The sequence below is a fragment of the Bos grunniens genome, chromosome 10, assembly GCF_055505025.1.
Source record: "Bos grunniens cultivar Pamir isolate PY7600 chromosome 10, Bosgru_T2T1.0, whole genome shotgun sequence".
In the NCBI taxonomy this organism is placed as follows: domain Eukaryota; kingdom Metazoa; phylum Chordata; class Mammalia; order Artiodactyla; family Bovidae; genus Bos; species Bos grunniens.
The window spans coordinates 86,818,735-86,831,706 of record NC_141174.1 but is presented as its reverse complement, the minus strand read 5'-3'; the positions used below and the strand labels follow the sequence as shown (position 1 = coordinate 86,831,706).

At 53.2% G+C, this 12,972-nt stretch overlaps 1 protein-coding gene across 2 annotated transcripts in view; it reads left to right on the top strand.

Annotated features, from left to right (window-relative positions):
- The first annotated feature begins 804 nt into the window (after positions 1 to 804).
- Positions 805 to 12,972, top strand: part of CORO2B (coronin 2B) — a 147,726-nt gene continuing 135,558 nt past the window's right edge. The window contains exon 1 of one of the 2 annotated variants that reach the window (XM_086322810.1): positions 805 to 1,031. In XM_086322810.1, the coding sequence (XP_086178936.1) occupies positions 1,017 to 1,031 (15 nt within the window). In that variant the 5' untranslated portion in view covers positions 805 to 1,016. Of the gene's footprint in view, positions 1,032 to 1,413; positions 1,621 to 12,972 lie in introns of those variants that run through there. The other variant, XM_086322813.1, reaches the window with a different exon arrangement.

Here is a 12,972-nt window from a genome sequence, read left to right as displayed (position 1 = left end):
CTGTCTCTAGAACGCAGCTTTTATAACCCGGGCTTCGGTACAGAGCTCAGAGCTCGCGGCGACGTGGAAAGAGCGGGCTCCCAGAGAAATGCCAGCCCGGCTGCACGCCAGTTGTCTCAGTCACTTCCGATCCTGACCCTCAGTTTCCTCCTCTGTAAAATTGGCTACGAGCCCCCCTGGGCCACCTTCTCGCTGCGGGAACGAGACTGAAACGGGTGCTGCGCCCCTCGGTGCAGGGGTCTGCAAGACGCAGGGGGTTCAGGCTGAGTCCCGACGGCCGGCTGCCACGCCCCTCTCGGCCCGCCGCTCGGCCCTCCCCGCCCGCCGGCCGACTCCGCGAACCTCCAGGGGGCGAGCCTGGCGGTCGTTTCGGCCCGCGCGGCGCCTCGGCCATCTAGCGTGTGACTTTGCCAGCGGCCCGGGGCCAACCGGGCACGCAGAGCCCGGGTCGCCGCCCATCCCCCGCCCTAGCTGGCAGGTGCCAGGACCCAGCTCGCCCGGCCGCCAGGCGGCCGCGGGCCTGAAGGGGTTAAGGCCGCGGGGCCTGTGTGCCGGCCCCGGGCTTGGCGAGCCGCTGTGCCCGGCGGCCGCAACCGATCCCGGAGGCGCGGGGCACGGCGGCTGGCGGGCGGGTGTGCGTTTCCTCCTCCTTCCGCCTCCTCCTTTGTAGAGAGTTCCCGGCCCCTCTTCCTCCCCCCGCCCCCCAGCCCGGGCCCTCTCCCTCGCTCCCTTTCTTCCTGCCTCGCCTTCCTGCGGCGAAGGAGGCTCATCTATTATAAATGCACATTCGGGGCTGACATCAGCGACGAGCGGCGGGCGAGCGCTGACGAGCGGTCCCTGCGCGCTGCCCGCCCGGAGCGCGGCCCCCAGGCTCGGCTGAGCCTCCCGCGGGGCGCGGGGAGCGCGCGGAGCCGCTCCGGACCCCCTTCCTGACGCCGCCGGGAGCCCCCGGGCGGACCCCGGCCGTCGCCCCCGCACGCCGCGCCCGCGGCCCCGTACCGCCCCGGAGTTTCTGCATGACTGTCACAAAGGTAGGCGCCCCTGGCCCGCCGCGCCCGGGACCCGCTGGCGCTGGAAGCCCCCGGCCTGGGCTGCGGGGGGCGCGGGGATGTGGGCGTGCGAGGGGCGGGGGGCGCTGGGTCCGGAAGGTGTGTCTCTCTTGCTCCCGCAGTCGCTCGAGCCCCTCGGCCCCCAGGACTGCGGAGGGAAGTGGGAGGATGCCGCTTTGGCAGGAACTGTCGTTTGGGCAGGATCCCTCTCGCCGGCTCAACTCCAGGACTGCATTTTTAACCCTTGTTTAGGATGCTGCATTTTTAACCCCAGGAGAACAGTGTAGGGCAGCTCAGTGGTGTCCCCCCTCCTCCCCGTTGGAGCGCACCGCGGGGAGTGTCGCTGCACGGACCGACGCTGGGCAGTGGGTGTGGGAATGGACTTGCCGCTCTGAGGAGGCCCGCAGAGGTGAAAGCCCACCCCACCTGCCGGCCTCTGCTGCCCATCCCAGGAACTCGGGCCTGACTCCAAAAGCAGTCTGTGGGCGCTCCCCAATCCCGGGAGTTGCTACCAGGGATGGGAAAGATTCTGGAGTGGCCAACTTGAAGATATGGAAAGAGCTGTGGCGGGGTAAGGAGTGGCGGCTCTCATTCTGGCAGCTCCCATGTTGGGGGAGAGTTCTTGGACCTCATCTTAGGGGCCGAGGAGACATTTTGGGAGCTTCCTTGCTGTGGGAAAGAAAGAGTTAAGTGGAAAGCAGATCTGGATAGTGGAAAGTGCCCAGGGTTTAGGAGACCTGCCATTCACTCCCCAGCTCTGTCCCGACCCCCTGAGTGACCTTGGCTGGGCCCTCCTGCTTTGCCCTCAGTTTCCTCCTGGAGTGTGAGCATAGGAAAGATAATATGAACGCTGGGGTTGGTGACCAGCAATTAAGAACCAGTAAGATCAAGGGTGTGAACCCACACTTTTCAGAGAGCTCAGTCAGGGTAAGGAGATCACAGCCTGGTCTTGCTCTTGGGTTTGGTGAGCCATGTACCCAAGGCCAGACTCTACCAGCTGCCCACCTGGCTCTCATAATTAGAGAGTTGGAGGTCAAAGTGGGAAGGGCAGCTTGTTTGTGGTCAGAGCAGCAGACCAGATGGTGGGTCAGCCTGGAAGCAATGGGAGAAGTGGTTCTAGCTCCATCTGATGCCCCCCAAGATCTGCTGCTATAAGACAGCATGTTCAATCAGGGTCTTTGGGCTCAATTCCAGAATTGGAACTTGGAAACATTGTGGGAAGATGAACTTGGGGGCTGAGGGGGTACCTTAGCTCTGGCTGCGGCTGGCAGGGCTGCTGCGACCCACAGAGGGCAGGACGCTTAGTGTTTTGAAATGATACAAATGCTATTTAGCTGGGAAGGATTACTGTCATTAACAGTGTTAATGTCAAGGAGGTAAGCAGGTTAGAGTAAAAGAGTAATGGATGGGCCTGGATGAGAGAGAAAGGATGAGAGAGAGATTTGTAATAATAGCCCTGAGATTTGATTCAGTGTCTCCCCTGTGTCTCTTTATGTATGTGAGCTCAGGCAGCCCTCCCAGGAGACCTGCAAGGAAGGTGTGTTCAGGCCCCCTTTAATGGAAGAAGAAACTGAGGCTCAGAGAGGTAGAGTAACTTGCCTGAGGTCACACAGTGAGTAAGTAGCTGAGCTGGGATTTGCCCTCAGGCCTGTTTCAGTCTCTAGCCTGTGATCTTTCCATTACCCTGCACCTTGGAGACTGGATGATTCCCATGGTAGAGGGCCACTACTTGGAGACCAGGGCCCTGGGGTGGGGAGTCCACGAAGGTGAGTACCTGTCTTTTCAACTCATTGGCAGCCCTGGCCTCTTGGTATCCAGTGATTATTCACTAATGTGCCCCCTTCCCCCACCATCCCCCATCAAATCCCTCTGTGTCTGGCTCTTCTAACAAATGTGGCATCAGTTTAAGCTGGCTCAGAGGATTAAATAAAATCCCCACCTTAACCCTATCTGCTCTTTCCTTGCTAGCCCTTCATAGACTGCTGGTTTTCCAGTAGGGAGGAGCAAGAGGCCTGCAGGGGAAGGGTCTGGGGGTTGGGGGGCAGGGGGCGGGGGTGGGGGGCATGCCCTAAAGCCTGTTGGTAAAGGCTCCTCTCTGAGTTTGGGAAGGAACCAGAGTGTTCTGGGAGTCTGAAGGCCTGGCCTCTGCTCCTAAATAAGTCACTAACAGGCTGGGTGACTTGGACCAGTCACTTCCATCTCTAGGCCTCTGTTTTCTCATCTGTGAAATGCAGAATTGGTTCCACCTTCTGCGGGGATTTGGGACAACTTCAGCTCTGGCAAGAAGTCAGCTCTGATGGAGACCAGGAGGCTCTTTGTTCTCTGAAGTTGGTCTGGTTACAAGACAGATGCCAAGAACCCTAAAGGGAGTCTGGGAGGTGGGATCGCACTTACAAGCTGGGGGTGGTAGGCAGAGGAGGGAATGGATTAGAGGGTGAGACCCCAGCTCCTGCTGCCTTTATGAGAAGAATCACCACTTTGGGTAAGTCCAGCTTCCAGGACCCTTGCTTGGAGCTCTTATGTCAGATCCCTGGAGGGCAGATCCTCAAGGCCGGGGTTTGGTGTGGACTGTAGGAGATGATAGGAAAGTAGAGACAAGGAAACATGATGGCCTGTTGCCAGATCTTCAGTAGCACTTCCTTAGGGGAAGGGGCCTCTGTTTTCCATTTGCCACTCGCCTTCTGATACTTACCCCATTCCCCTTTCTTTGTGGGACACAGCAGGTGAGGTTGCATATAAAGCCTGAGGGTTTTCTGGACGGGCTCCTGCTCTAACACACTAGACACACAGAGCCCTGCAGATTTTGGATTGTGACCGTCTAGCCAGATGACATTTTTTTCCTGGGTATGATGTTTTAAACTATATTTTATGGTGTGTATTTTAGTAAGCTGTCTTAGTTTCTTTATGTACTAAGGAGAAGAAAGGAAGAAAAAAAGAAGAGAAAGCAGAGGGAAGGACCAGATGCAGTTTCCCCGGCTGCAGATGTCCACAGGAGGTCAAGGCCCAGCCCCCTCCTGGTTGTGGTCAAGTATCCTTCCATAGGGCAGGTCAGGGGTGACAGTGAAGGCTGCCCTCCTAGGAACAAGACAGTTTCATTCCAGATGATTTTATTCTTTGAGTCCTTGTGCCTGATTTTTAGCATTTTTCTGTCCCTGTTTCATTTCAGTCATATACCTGACTTAGCATATAGCAGTCCTTCTCTGCTTCTAAATATCTGTTTCTAGACTGCCCTTGGCTGGAAAAACAGAACAAAATATGTTAGAATTGTGTGTAGAGTTTGAGTCAATGGGCTATAAGAAAAGTCTTTGAGCTCTATGTTGGCCTCTACAACCGCCTTCTCATTGCTCAGAGGTCCTTTGGCGTGCTTTCCCGGGGTTCATCTGTGATGTGACCAGAGTTGGGGCTCTGGGTAAGGAAGGTGGTGGCTTCCAGTGGCTAGGCGGCCTTGTTCCCAGGTGCCTTGTTAAGTTTGGTGCCACTGAGCTTAGTGCTTTCCAAGTTCCCTAGGCTGGCTCAGGGACCCAGTGGCCCAAGAACAAAGTGCCCTGAGCGGCAGGAATGCCTACCGTCCCTCAGAACGACTTAGGAGAAGGAATGCGGGCAAAGAGAGGACCCTGGATGCCAGTGCTGAGCGGCAGATTCCAAGTCCACGAGCAGGATTGTCAGCTGCACCCTGGCCCCCAGGCCTGCAGCTTTGCCTTCCCTCTCCTGTCCCACCCTCACAGAGCTCAGCTCACTGGTTGGAGTCCCTGGCTTCTGCTGGGAAAGATTGAAGGCCGAAGGAGAAAGGGGTGACAGAGGATGAGGTGGTTGGATGGCATCACCAACTCAGTGGAAATGAGTGAGCAAACTCCAGGAGATAGTGAAGGACAGGGAAGCCTGGTGCTCTGCAGTCCACGGGGTCGCAAAGAGTCAGAAACGACTTAGCAACTGAACAGCACCAACATGTCTCTAGGCCCCTGTAGAGAGCCTTATAGGAGAACAGAATATACGAGCAGTTAAATCATCGCGTTCTCTCCCTTGACAAATGAAGGATCCTAGGCCCACGGAGCAGAACCGTGATTTCCTTAAAGTCACTCAGCAAGTATGACATTAGAGAGCTGAAACTTGGGTTCTTCTGACTCCTGGTCAGTGCTCTTTCTGCCCAGCTGCCCAGTGAGGGGGACTTCAGGCCGCCCTAGTCGGGGTGGGTGTTTTTCCCCCACTGCACTGCCCGCTTCTGCTGGACAGCCTCTCCCTTTTTTGGGTCCAGGTGAAGGGAGCCCAGGGTCAGGATGGGGGAGAGGGGATTACAAGCCCTTCTGCTTCAACTCACTGACCCACATCCAGTCCATGTAGGATGCTGAAGCCCCAGTGTCCCACTTCCCAGCACCTTTTTCCTGTCTGACTCTTACTGCAAGAAGAGATGAGAGAACCTCAGTTAAAAGGCTGAGAGGTACCGGTGTAACTGAAAGTGGGATCCGGCTGCTCACTGCTCAACAGCCATTAAAGAGGCCAGGTTGGTGGAAAGGAAAGTTTGCTTTATTTTGGATGCTGGCAACTGGGTGGGGTGGGGGTGGGTGGATAGGGTGAATGCCTGTCCAAAGGCCGACTTCCCCCATCCCCAGCACCCAGTGGGGTAGAGCTTTTATAGGCCGAAGGAGGGGGCTGCTTATAGAAACAGCACAGTCAGCTCTGATAGTCATCTTGAAATTAGCCATTGGTGGTCTGACCAGCGTCATCTTGATTGTTTTAAGTACAGGTAGTCTTCAGTTCCAGGGTCAGTTTGTTCCCATTTCCTTGAGGCTGGTTTTGAAATTGTGGCAGCTTATGCCCTGGCTGCAGGGTGGTCATCACGCTGTTAACTTCTCCACCTGGTGGGAGTTCCAGTATCCATAAGACGATTCACAGGCTGTGGCTCAGATTATTATCGATAGCTCCTGAGAAGGAACTACAGGTCCTTGGCTGTGCTTAATATCAAAACTATTATTATTTGGTTTCCTTTGGCTGTTTTCCTTTGTTTCTGCATATTCTCACTTCTCTGGTTAGACTTATTCTTTGACGTTTTTCCACAGACAAAAGGCAGGCCGAGGACATGAGGGGCAAAGACCATAGGGTCCTGCCCCATTTCACCAGTATGACGCAGCTCCCAGACTCTTGGGGCGGGATGGGGCAGGGATTCTGCCTTCTGTACGCCTCACACTCTCACTCTACTGCCTCCTTCCTTGCAATTCTTTTTGCAGATCACTGGCATCCTCACGCAGAAGGAGTCTAGGTAACATTTACTCATTCGTCCAGCCCTCTGAGCTCCTGCTCTGGGCCAAGCCCTGTTAGGCACTGGGCTCAGAGAATATATAGCTGCAGCCCCTGCTGTCCAGGACCTTTGAAGAGATGGGTGTGTAAGGAGGTATCATAGAGACCGGGGTTAGGAGCATCAAGGTCTGATGGACACAAGCTGGGTCTTGACTGCCTGCCCTTAGTGCTTGCATAGTAAATGCAGGCTCTTCCCTTCCTTGCCATCTCTCCCTCTCTCTCCTGAAAAGCTCTGCTGAGTTACTCTCTTCCTGAGTGTGCCCAGAGGCCCTGTTTTCTCATGGCTCAGGGTGTTGCCGCCTTGGCACCCATGGCAGCACCCAGAGGCATCAGGGCAGGGTGTGAGGCTCCCCAGGGCCCCCAGAATCACCCCACAGCCGGCCAAGGCTGTGGAGTCAGCACCAACATGGGCTCGGTTGGTTTGCGTGTGTGGACGCTGGCCGGACCAGCGGCCTGGCAGCGTCAGGCCCTGGCAGCCCAGCCATGGAGTGAGTTTTTCCACTTCTCTCCCAGGTTGGCCAGCCTGGAGCAGACATGGCCTCAGCCGCCGCTGGCTCCTGGCACCGGGGCGGCCCAGATTCTGATTTGGATGTGCCGGCCACAGAATTTGTCTGGTGTCCAGGAGATGAGGGAATGTGCAAATTCCCTCTGTGCCCAACCCCCTCTCCTTCCCTCTCCTCCTGCTCAGCTCATTCCGTTCACTTCCTTTCCCTGCCTGTGGACCCCACAGTCCCCAGCCCGAGCTGCCTGCAGCCTGGGAAGCTCAGAGCAGCTGGCACGGGGCAGGCCTGGCCAGGGAAGGACAGATGCAAATCCGGTGGTTTCCACATGAAAAGACGCTGTTTAGAATGAGCCTCTCCTTTGTGGGCCTGGAGTGTGGGACCAGCTGCGGAGGAGACACAAGCAGGGTGGCGGGTGGGGGGGCATGGGGAGGAGCTGTCACCACTCTTCCCTTCTCCTTCCTCCCTGCCCCCTGCAGAGGCCCCTGGAGGGACTTGGTAATTGGTTTCTGGCTGGCACCCTCCTTCCAATTAATTAACACAGTGATGGGAGGTGCCCAGGTTTCCTCAGAGCTATCCTGTTTACAGAGTACAAGCATGGGTTACTTCTGTGCATTGCTTTGCCCGTCCCATGGTGGGAGGCTTCTCCCTATTTACAGATGAATAAACAGAGTCTATGAGAAAAGAGACCACACCCTAAGTCACAGAGCTTATGTGGGTCAGAGCCGGGATGCACACCCGGATCTTCTGACTTTAAGCTAGAACCTGCTCGATCCAGTCACATAATGGTCCATGACATGTGAAGACCCAATGACCATCATGACAAGAATAAGTTATTAAGCAGGCTTTGGGCAGCATGATTGCATGTACTCTGTGCCCCATGAGATTCAGTCTATTATTGGATGATCCCATTTTTCAGATGAGGAAATTGAGGTTCATTGAGAATAATTGAATTGTTCAAGATTGCAGGTTTAGTGGGTAGGGGAGCAGGGATCTGCACCTGGGCTGTCTTGCTCCAGAGCACACATTCCTGTAACTTCTAGGCCTCTCCTGCTGGGGCTCCATCATGTTCTGCACCTTCTACCCCCAAAGCATAGGGCTCCTGTCTGTGTGTCTGTGGCCCCGCCATGGAGGTGTGCTCGCCTTGAGCGTGTCACTCGTGGGTGTGTCATGCTTAAATTTCCCTGTGGCCTTTGCGGGAGCTGGTAACCATGCGCTTGACTGGGGGAAGGCTGCTGGGTAAGAAGGACATCTGGACGTGGTGGCTGGCATTGGATAGGGCTGCTTATTGGTAGGGCAGCCAGCCCAGTGGCAAAATGGAGGCAGAGCGTTCTCCATTTCTGTGAAGCTAGCTTTGCGTAGCGGAGAAAGCGATGGCACCCCACTCCAGTACTCTTGCCTGGAAAATCCCATGGGCGGAGGAGCCTGGTGGGCTGCAGTCCATGGGGTCGCTAGGAGTTGGACACGACTGAGTGACTTCACTTTCACTTTTCACTTTCATTCACTGGAGAAGGAAATGGCAACCCACTCCAGTGTTCTTGCTTGGAGAATCCCAGGGACGGGGGAGCCTGGTGGGCTGCCGTCTATGGGGTCGCACAGAGTCAGACATGACTGAAATGAGGACACGACTGAGTGACTTCACTTTCACTTTTCACTTTCATTCACTGGAGAAGGAAATGGCAACCCACTCCAGTGTTCTTGCTTGGAGAATCCCAGGGACGGGGGAGCCTGGTGGGCTGCCGTCTATGGGGTCGCACAGAGTCAGACATGACTGAAATGACTTAGTAGCAGCAGCAGCTTTGCATAGGGAACACAGGTCTGTGATTCAGGCCTGCAGCCCTTACCAGAAGCAGCCTTCTCTTGAGATGGCTTTTGATGCCCAGAGGGTGCCTACGAGTGCCAGCTTTAGAGTCAGACAGATGGCACTGTTTTATTTACTTGCTGTGTGTTCTTGGGCAAGTTGCCTAACCTCTCTGAACATCTGCTTCCCCATCCATTAATTGGGATTGATAATAGTAGTACTTAAAAGGATTATTATAAAGATTAAAAGAGCTGATCTGTGTGAAGCATTTACCACATGCCTGGCAGTTGTTGTCAGCTATTAACGTCAGGCAGACAGAAGATTAAACAAATGCTGACAATGAGTGTCCTGGAGTGTTATGAAATGAGCAGGGAACTCTGGGAATAGTAACAGTGGGCCTGCCTAGTCAGGGGGCTCAGGAGGGGCTGTTAGCTGAATCATGTAGGCTGAGTAGGAGGTAGCAGGTGACATACATGGGGAGCGGGGGAGAGATAACCGGCAGATGCCTGGAGTCAAAAACAGCTCTTCAGGGTCGCTTCCTGCATGCCAGGCATGGGTGAGGGCTCAGCCCAGCTCATTTAACCATCAGAGAGACTTCATGGTCTAGATCACTGTCATTATTTCCACTTTACAGATGAGGAAACAGGCACAGAGAGGCTAAATACGCTGCAAAAGGTCACCCATTGGGCGGAATGGAGACTCGGGGTTCCTGACCTCGGTCCTCTCCTTCTTCCTCCCTGCGGCTTGAAGATGCTTTATCCCACTTCGTTTTTCTATTTTTCCTGCACCACATGGCTTGCAGGGCACCAGGGCTTGCATGGGAAGCACAGAGCCCTAGTCAGTGGACTGCTAGGGAAGTCCCTCCCTGGGCAACTTCTTAAACTGACCTGAGGGGTGTGGAAGTGCCAAGTGCAATTGCCCAGCCCTCTGCTGCCCTCCCAGGCCTCCCCAGGCCCCCTAAGGGAGGGCAATGCCCCTTCTGGCTAGCAGGCAGCTCTGGGGAGGGGTCATTTATTTTTTCAAAAGGAAACTTTGCTCTGGCAGAAAAATTTCCACCTTACATTTTTACTGGGTCTGATCATGAGCACTTTTGTTCTTTAAATCTTTCTAATCATCTGTTGGGCATTGGTCTTTAAAGTAAATCTGTAGGGACTGATCCAGAACTTTTAATGTTCAAAGTCTATTGAGTGTGTGCATTTTGGTTTTTGCCCTGCCCGAGCTCGGAGAAGGTGACATTCGCCACAGGCTTAAACTCGCCCCGAGTGAGACAGATGGTGACAAGGTGGGAGGCTCTGGCTGCCCAGAGATGGGAATATGGGGAGGCTGCCTCTGGGTGGTGCTCACACTAAACCCTGGGAAGAAGCCCCCATGCTCAGGGTTTAACTCCCAAGCCATCTGAGGTCATCTGGTCCAGACCTCTGCCTCCATGAACTTCACACTTTCTAGAAATATGAGAATGACTCCTAATCTTAATCAATATGAATTTATTATTAGGCTGTTCCTAGCCTTTCACCAGTTGGTAAGTCCCTGCTTTCAAGGAACTGACAGTGAAATAAACAACAGAATTAGCTAACCCTTCTAGGGTGCTTAGTTTATGTCCCAGGCACATAAAAAGTGTTTCATATGTATTTATTCATTTAATCTTCCTGATTATCTCTGAGCTCTGTGCTATTATCATTTCCATTTCTATAGTAACAGAAACAGGCCCGCAGAGGGCAGGGAGGTAATTTACTAGGGTCCCAAAGCTGGGAAAGGTTGAGCCTGCCTCCTAGGGTTCTGTTTTGCCCCTCAATCAGTCTGGAATGACCCCAAAACATGGGGCCAGAGCAGGGGCCTGAAGGCAGAAGACCCAGGCTTGCTCTTGCCTCCTTTCTTTACTGTGTGACCCTGGACCAGTCCTCAACATCTCCGAGCCTCTATTTTCTCATCTTTGAAAATGGAATTAGGACTCAGCCTTACTAGGATGCTGTAACGTGTAAGTGAGGCTGTCATAGATGTCATGTATGGGGTTTTTTGTTTTGTGTCTGATACGATCTCTCTCCCATCCCCTGCATTACCAGCATTTCATGGCCTTCAGAGTTTGGCAGTTCCTTCCAATAGATAACCCACTTCTCCCCTGCTGTCCTGGCTTCAGAATTGATTCAAGGACTTCCCTGCTGGTCCAGTGGCTAAGACTCTGTGCTCTCAGTTCAGGGGGCTTGGGTTCAATCCCTGGTCAGGAAACTAGATCCCACATGCTGCAACCAGAGGTCCCGCATGCCACAGTGAAGATCACACATGCCGCAACTAAGACCTAGCTCAGCCGAATAAATAAATAAAAATAAATATAGTTTTAAAAGAATTGATTCATACTCTGCTGGTGTGAAAGAGCCAAGTTCATATCTTCCAAACGGCCTCTGTTTTCACTTCATCAGGCTTGTTGGGTACAGATACAAAGTTGTTTTTCTCTCTTCCTGTTCTGTCTTTTTTGGCTGTTTTGATATGCTCGGGACAAATAATCTGGCTGTAAAAATTGGGTGTCCTGCTTTCATTTGAAAAGTAAGCCAAATAAAGCATCCGTACCTTGATCTGTATCATCCTGGCTCCCTGCAGGTCTGAGCTCCCTGTGGAAGGCAGGGGAGGATGGGTCTCTGGGCAGAGAGACCCTGTCCCATCCCCAGTGGCACGTGACCTTGACCTTGGCTCTAGGCGCATCCTTATTTCCTTGTGGCTCAGGATGCTTTTCTTCTGGGTTTAGGGAAAGGAGTATGTTCTAGTAGCATGAAGCACTTATGCCAGACAGTTTAAGCACCTTAAGTGTGATTTCAGAACTAACAGCTTTATGATCTGGCAGAGTTTCTAAGATATGGAACAGCTAAAAACAAAAGTGTTGGTGGGTGGGGACAAAAGGATTTAGTTCCTGGGGTTTTTTCCCTTTAACTTAAGGAAGATAATACTGTTGCTGCCTGCCCTGCCGACTTTCAGGTGAAAGATCAGTTCACAGGAATGCTTGGGGAAATTTGGGATTCTGATAAATTTGGAATTCTGGGAAAGGGGATTTCTGTATATCTGTATATCTGAAGGACCATCTGATAACTTTTTATTATCACAGATCTGTCCTCTAAAGCTCAGGGGTCTACCTTCCTGCCTTAGTCATTATTATATCAGAGGACAAACTAAAATTGTTGTGCATTGAGTCTCTTTTAGGACCTGAGTTGTCCTGTTAAACTGGCCTTTTCGGGGTCTACAAGTGCAAGTGTGAGTCGCTCAGTCGTGTCCGGCTCTTAGCGACCCCATGAAATGTAGCCTGCCAGGTCTGTGCATAGAGTTTCCCAGGGAAGAATACTAGAGTGGGTTGCCATTTCTTTCTCCAGGGGATCTTCCTGGCCCAGGGATCGAACCCGGGCTTCCTACATTGCAGGCAGATTCTTTACCATCTGAGCCTCCAGGGTCTAAACCACGTTCATTTCTCTGTCCCAGGAGCTCCTGTAGCACCCAGTCTCCGCTGCATGAGATGCAAATAAAAGCTTAACATGCTATGTTGTTTGCTGATTGTTTTAGGAAGATGAACCTTGACTCAATTGTGAGCTTGCTGAAACCAGGGATTACACTTGATTCTTTTTAGTACCTTTCACAGTGCTCATCCCAGGGCTGTCTATGCACATTAGAAAAGGTGTGATATAGACTTCGGGGTACCCGGTGTAAAGGTACAAGATTGGGCAGAATTTGAAACAATCCTAGACAGTTCTCTGGTTGTTGCTGCTGGACTAAATCTTTACTCCTAGAGATCCACACACTGCTAGAGCTAGAAGGAAATCTAAAGAGATGTAATGGACTCCTCCATTACAGAGGAGAAAATTGAGGCCCCAGAAGGTTTACCCAAAGGGGCACAAGTGCATGAGCCAGATCTAGGGCTCCCTTCAATTAGTTGCAGGCTCAGGTTGGATGAGCTTCAGTACACTGGGTTTTTCTAGGCTTCTACTAGAAATCAGGCCAAGGACTGATTGAAAAGTGGGCATGGGGGAAAATTCCAGAAAGGAGACTTTGTGAACTTAGCCTATCTGGCAAGGGGCGCCTGACTGGAAAAGCTTGGCTTCTCAAGTAACCAACCAGGAATGGCCGGCCCCAGGGCCGACTCATGGCCGTGGCAGAAGGAGCGACTTCTGAGGCTCTTGCTGCTGGGCTGTGGGGCTGTAATTACCCAGATCTGGTGGCCCACGTGTCCTTCATGCCAGGCCGCCACCTTTGCCTGCACAGCGGCGCGAGAACCCCACTCTCCCTCCTGGAAGCTGGCCCTCCTGGCACGCAGGGCTGCAGGCAATCTTTCTCTCCTTTGTTTCTCTGAAACCAT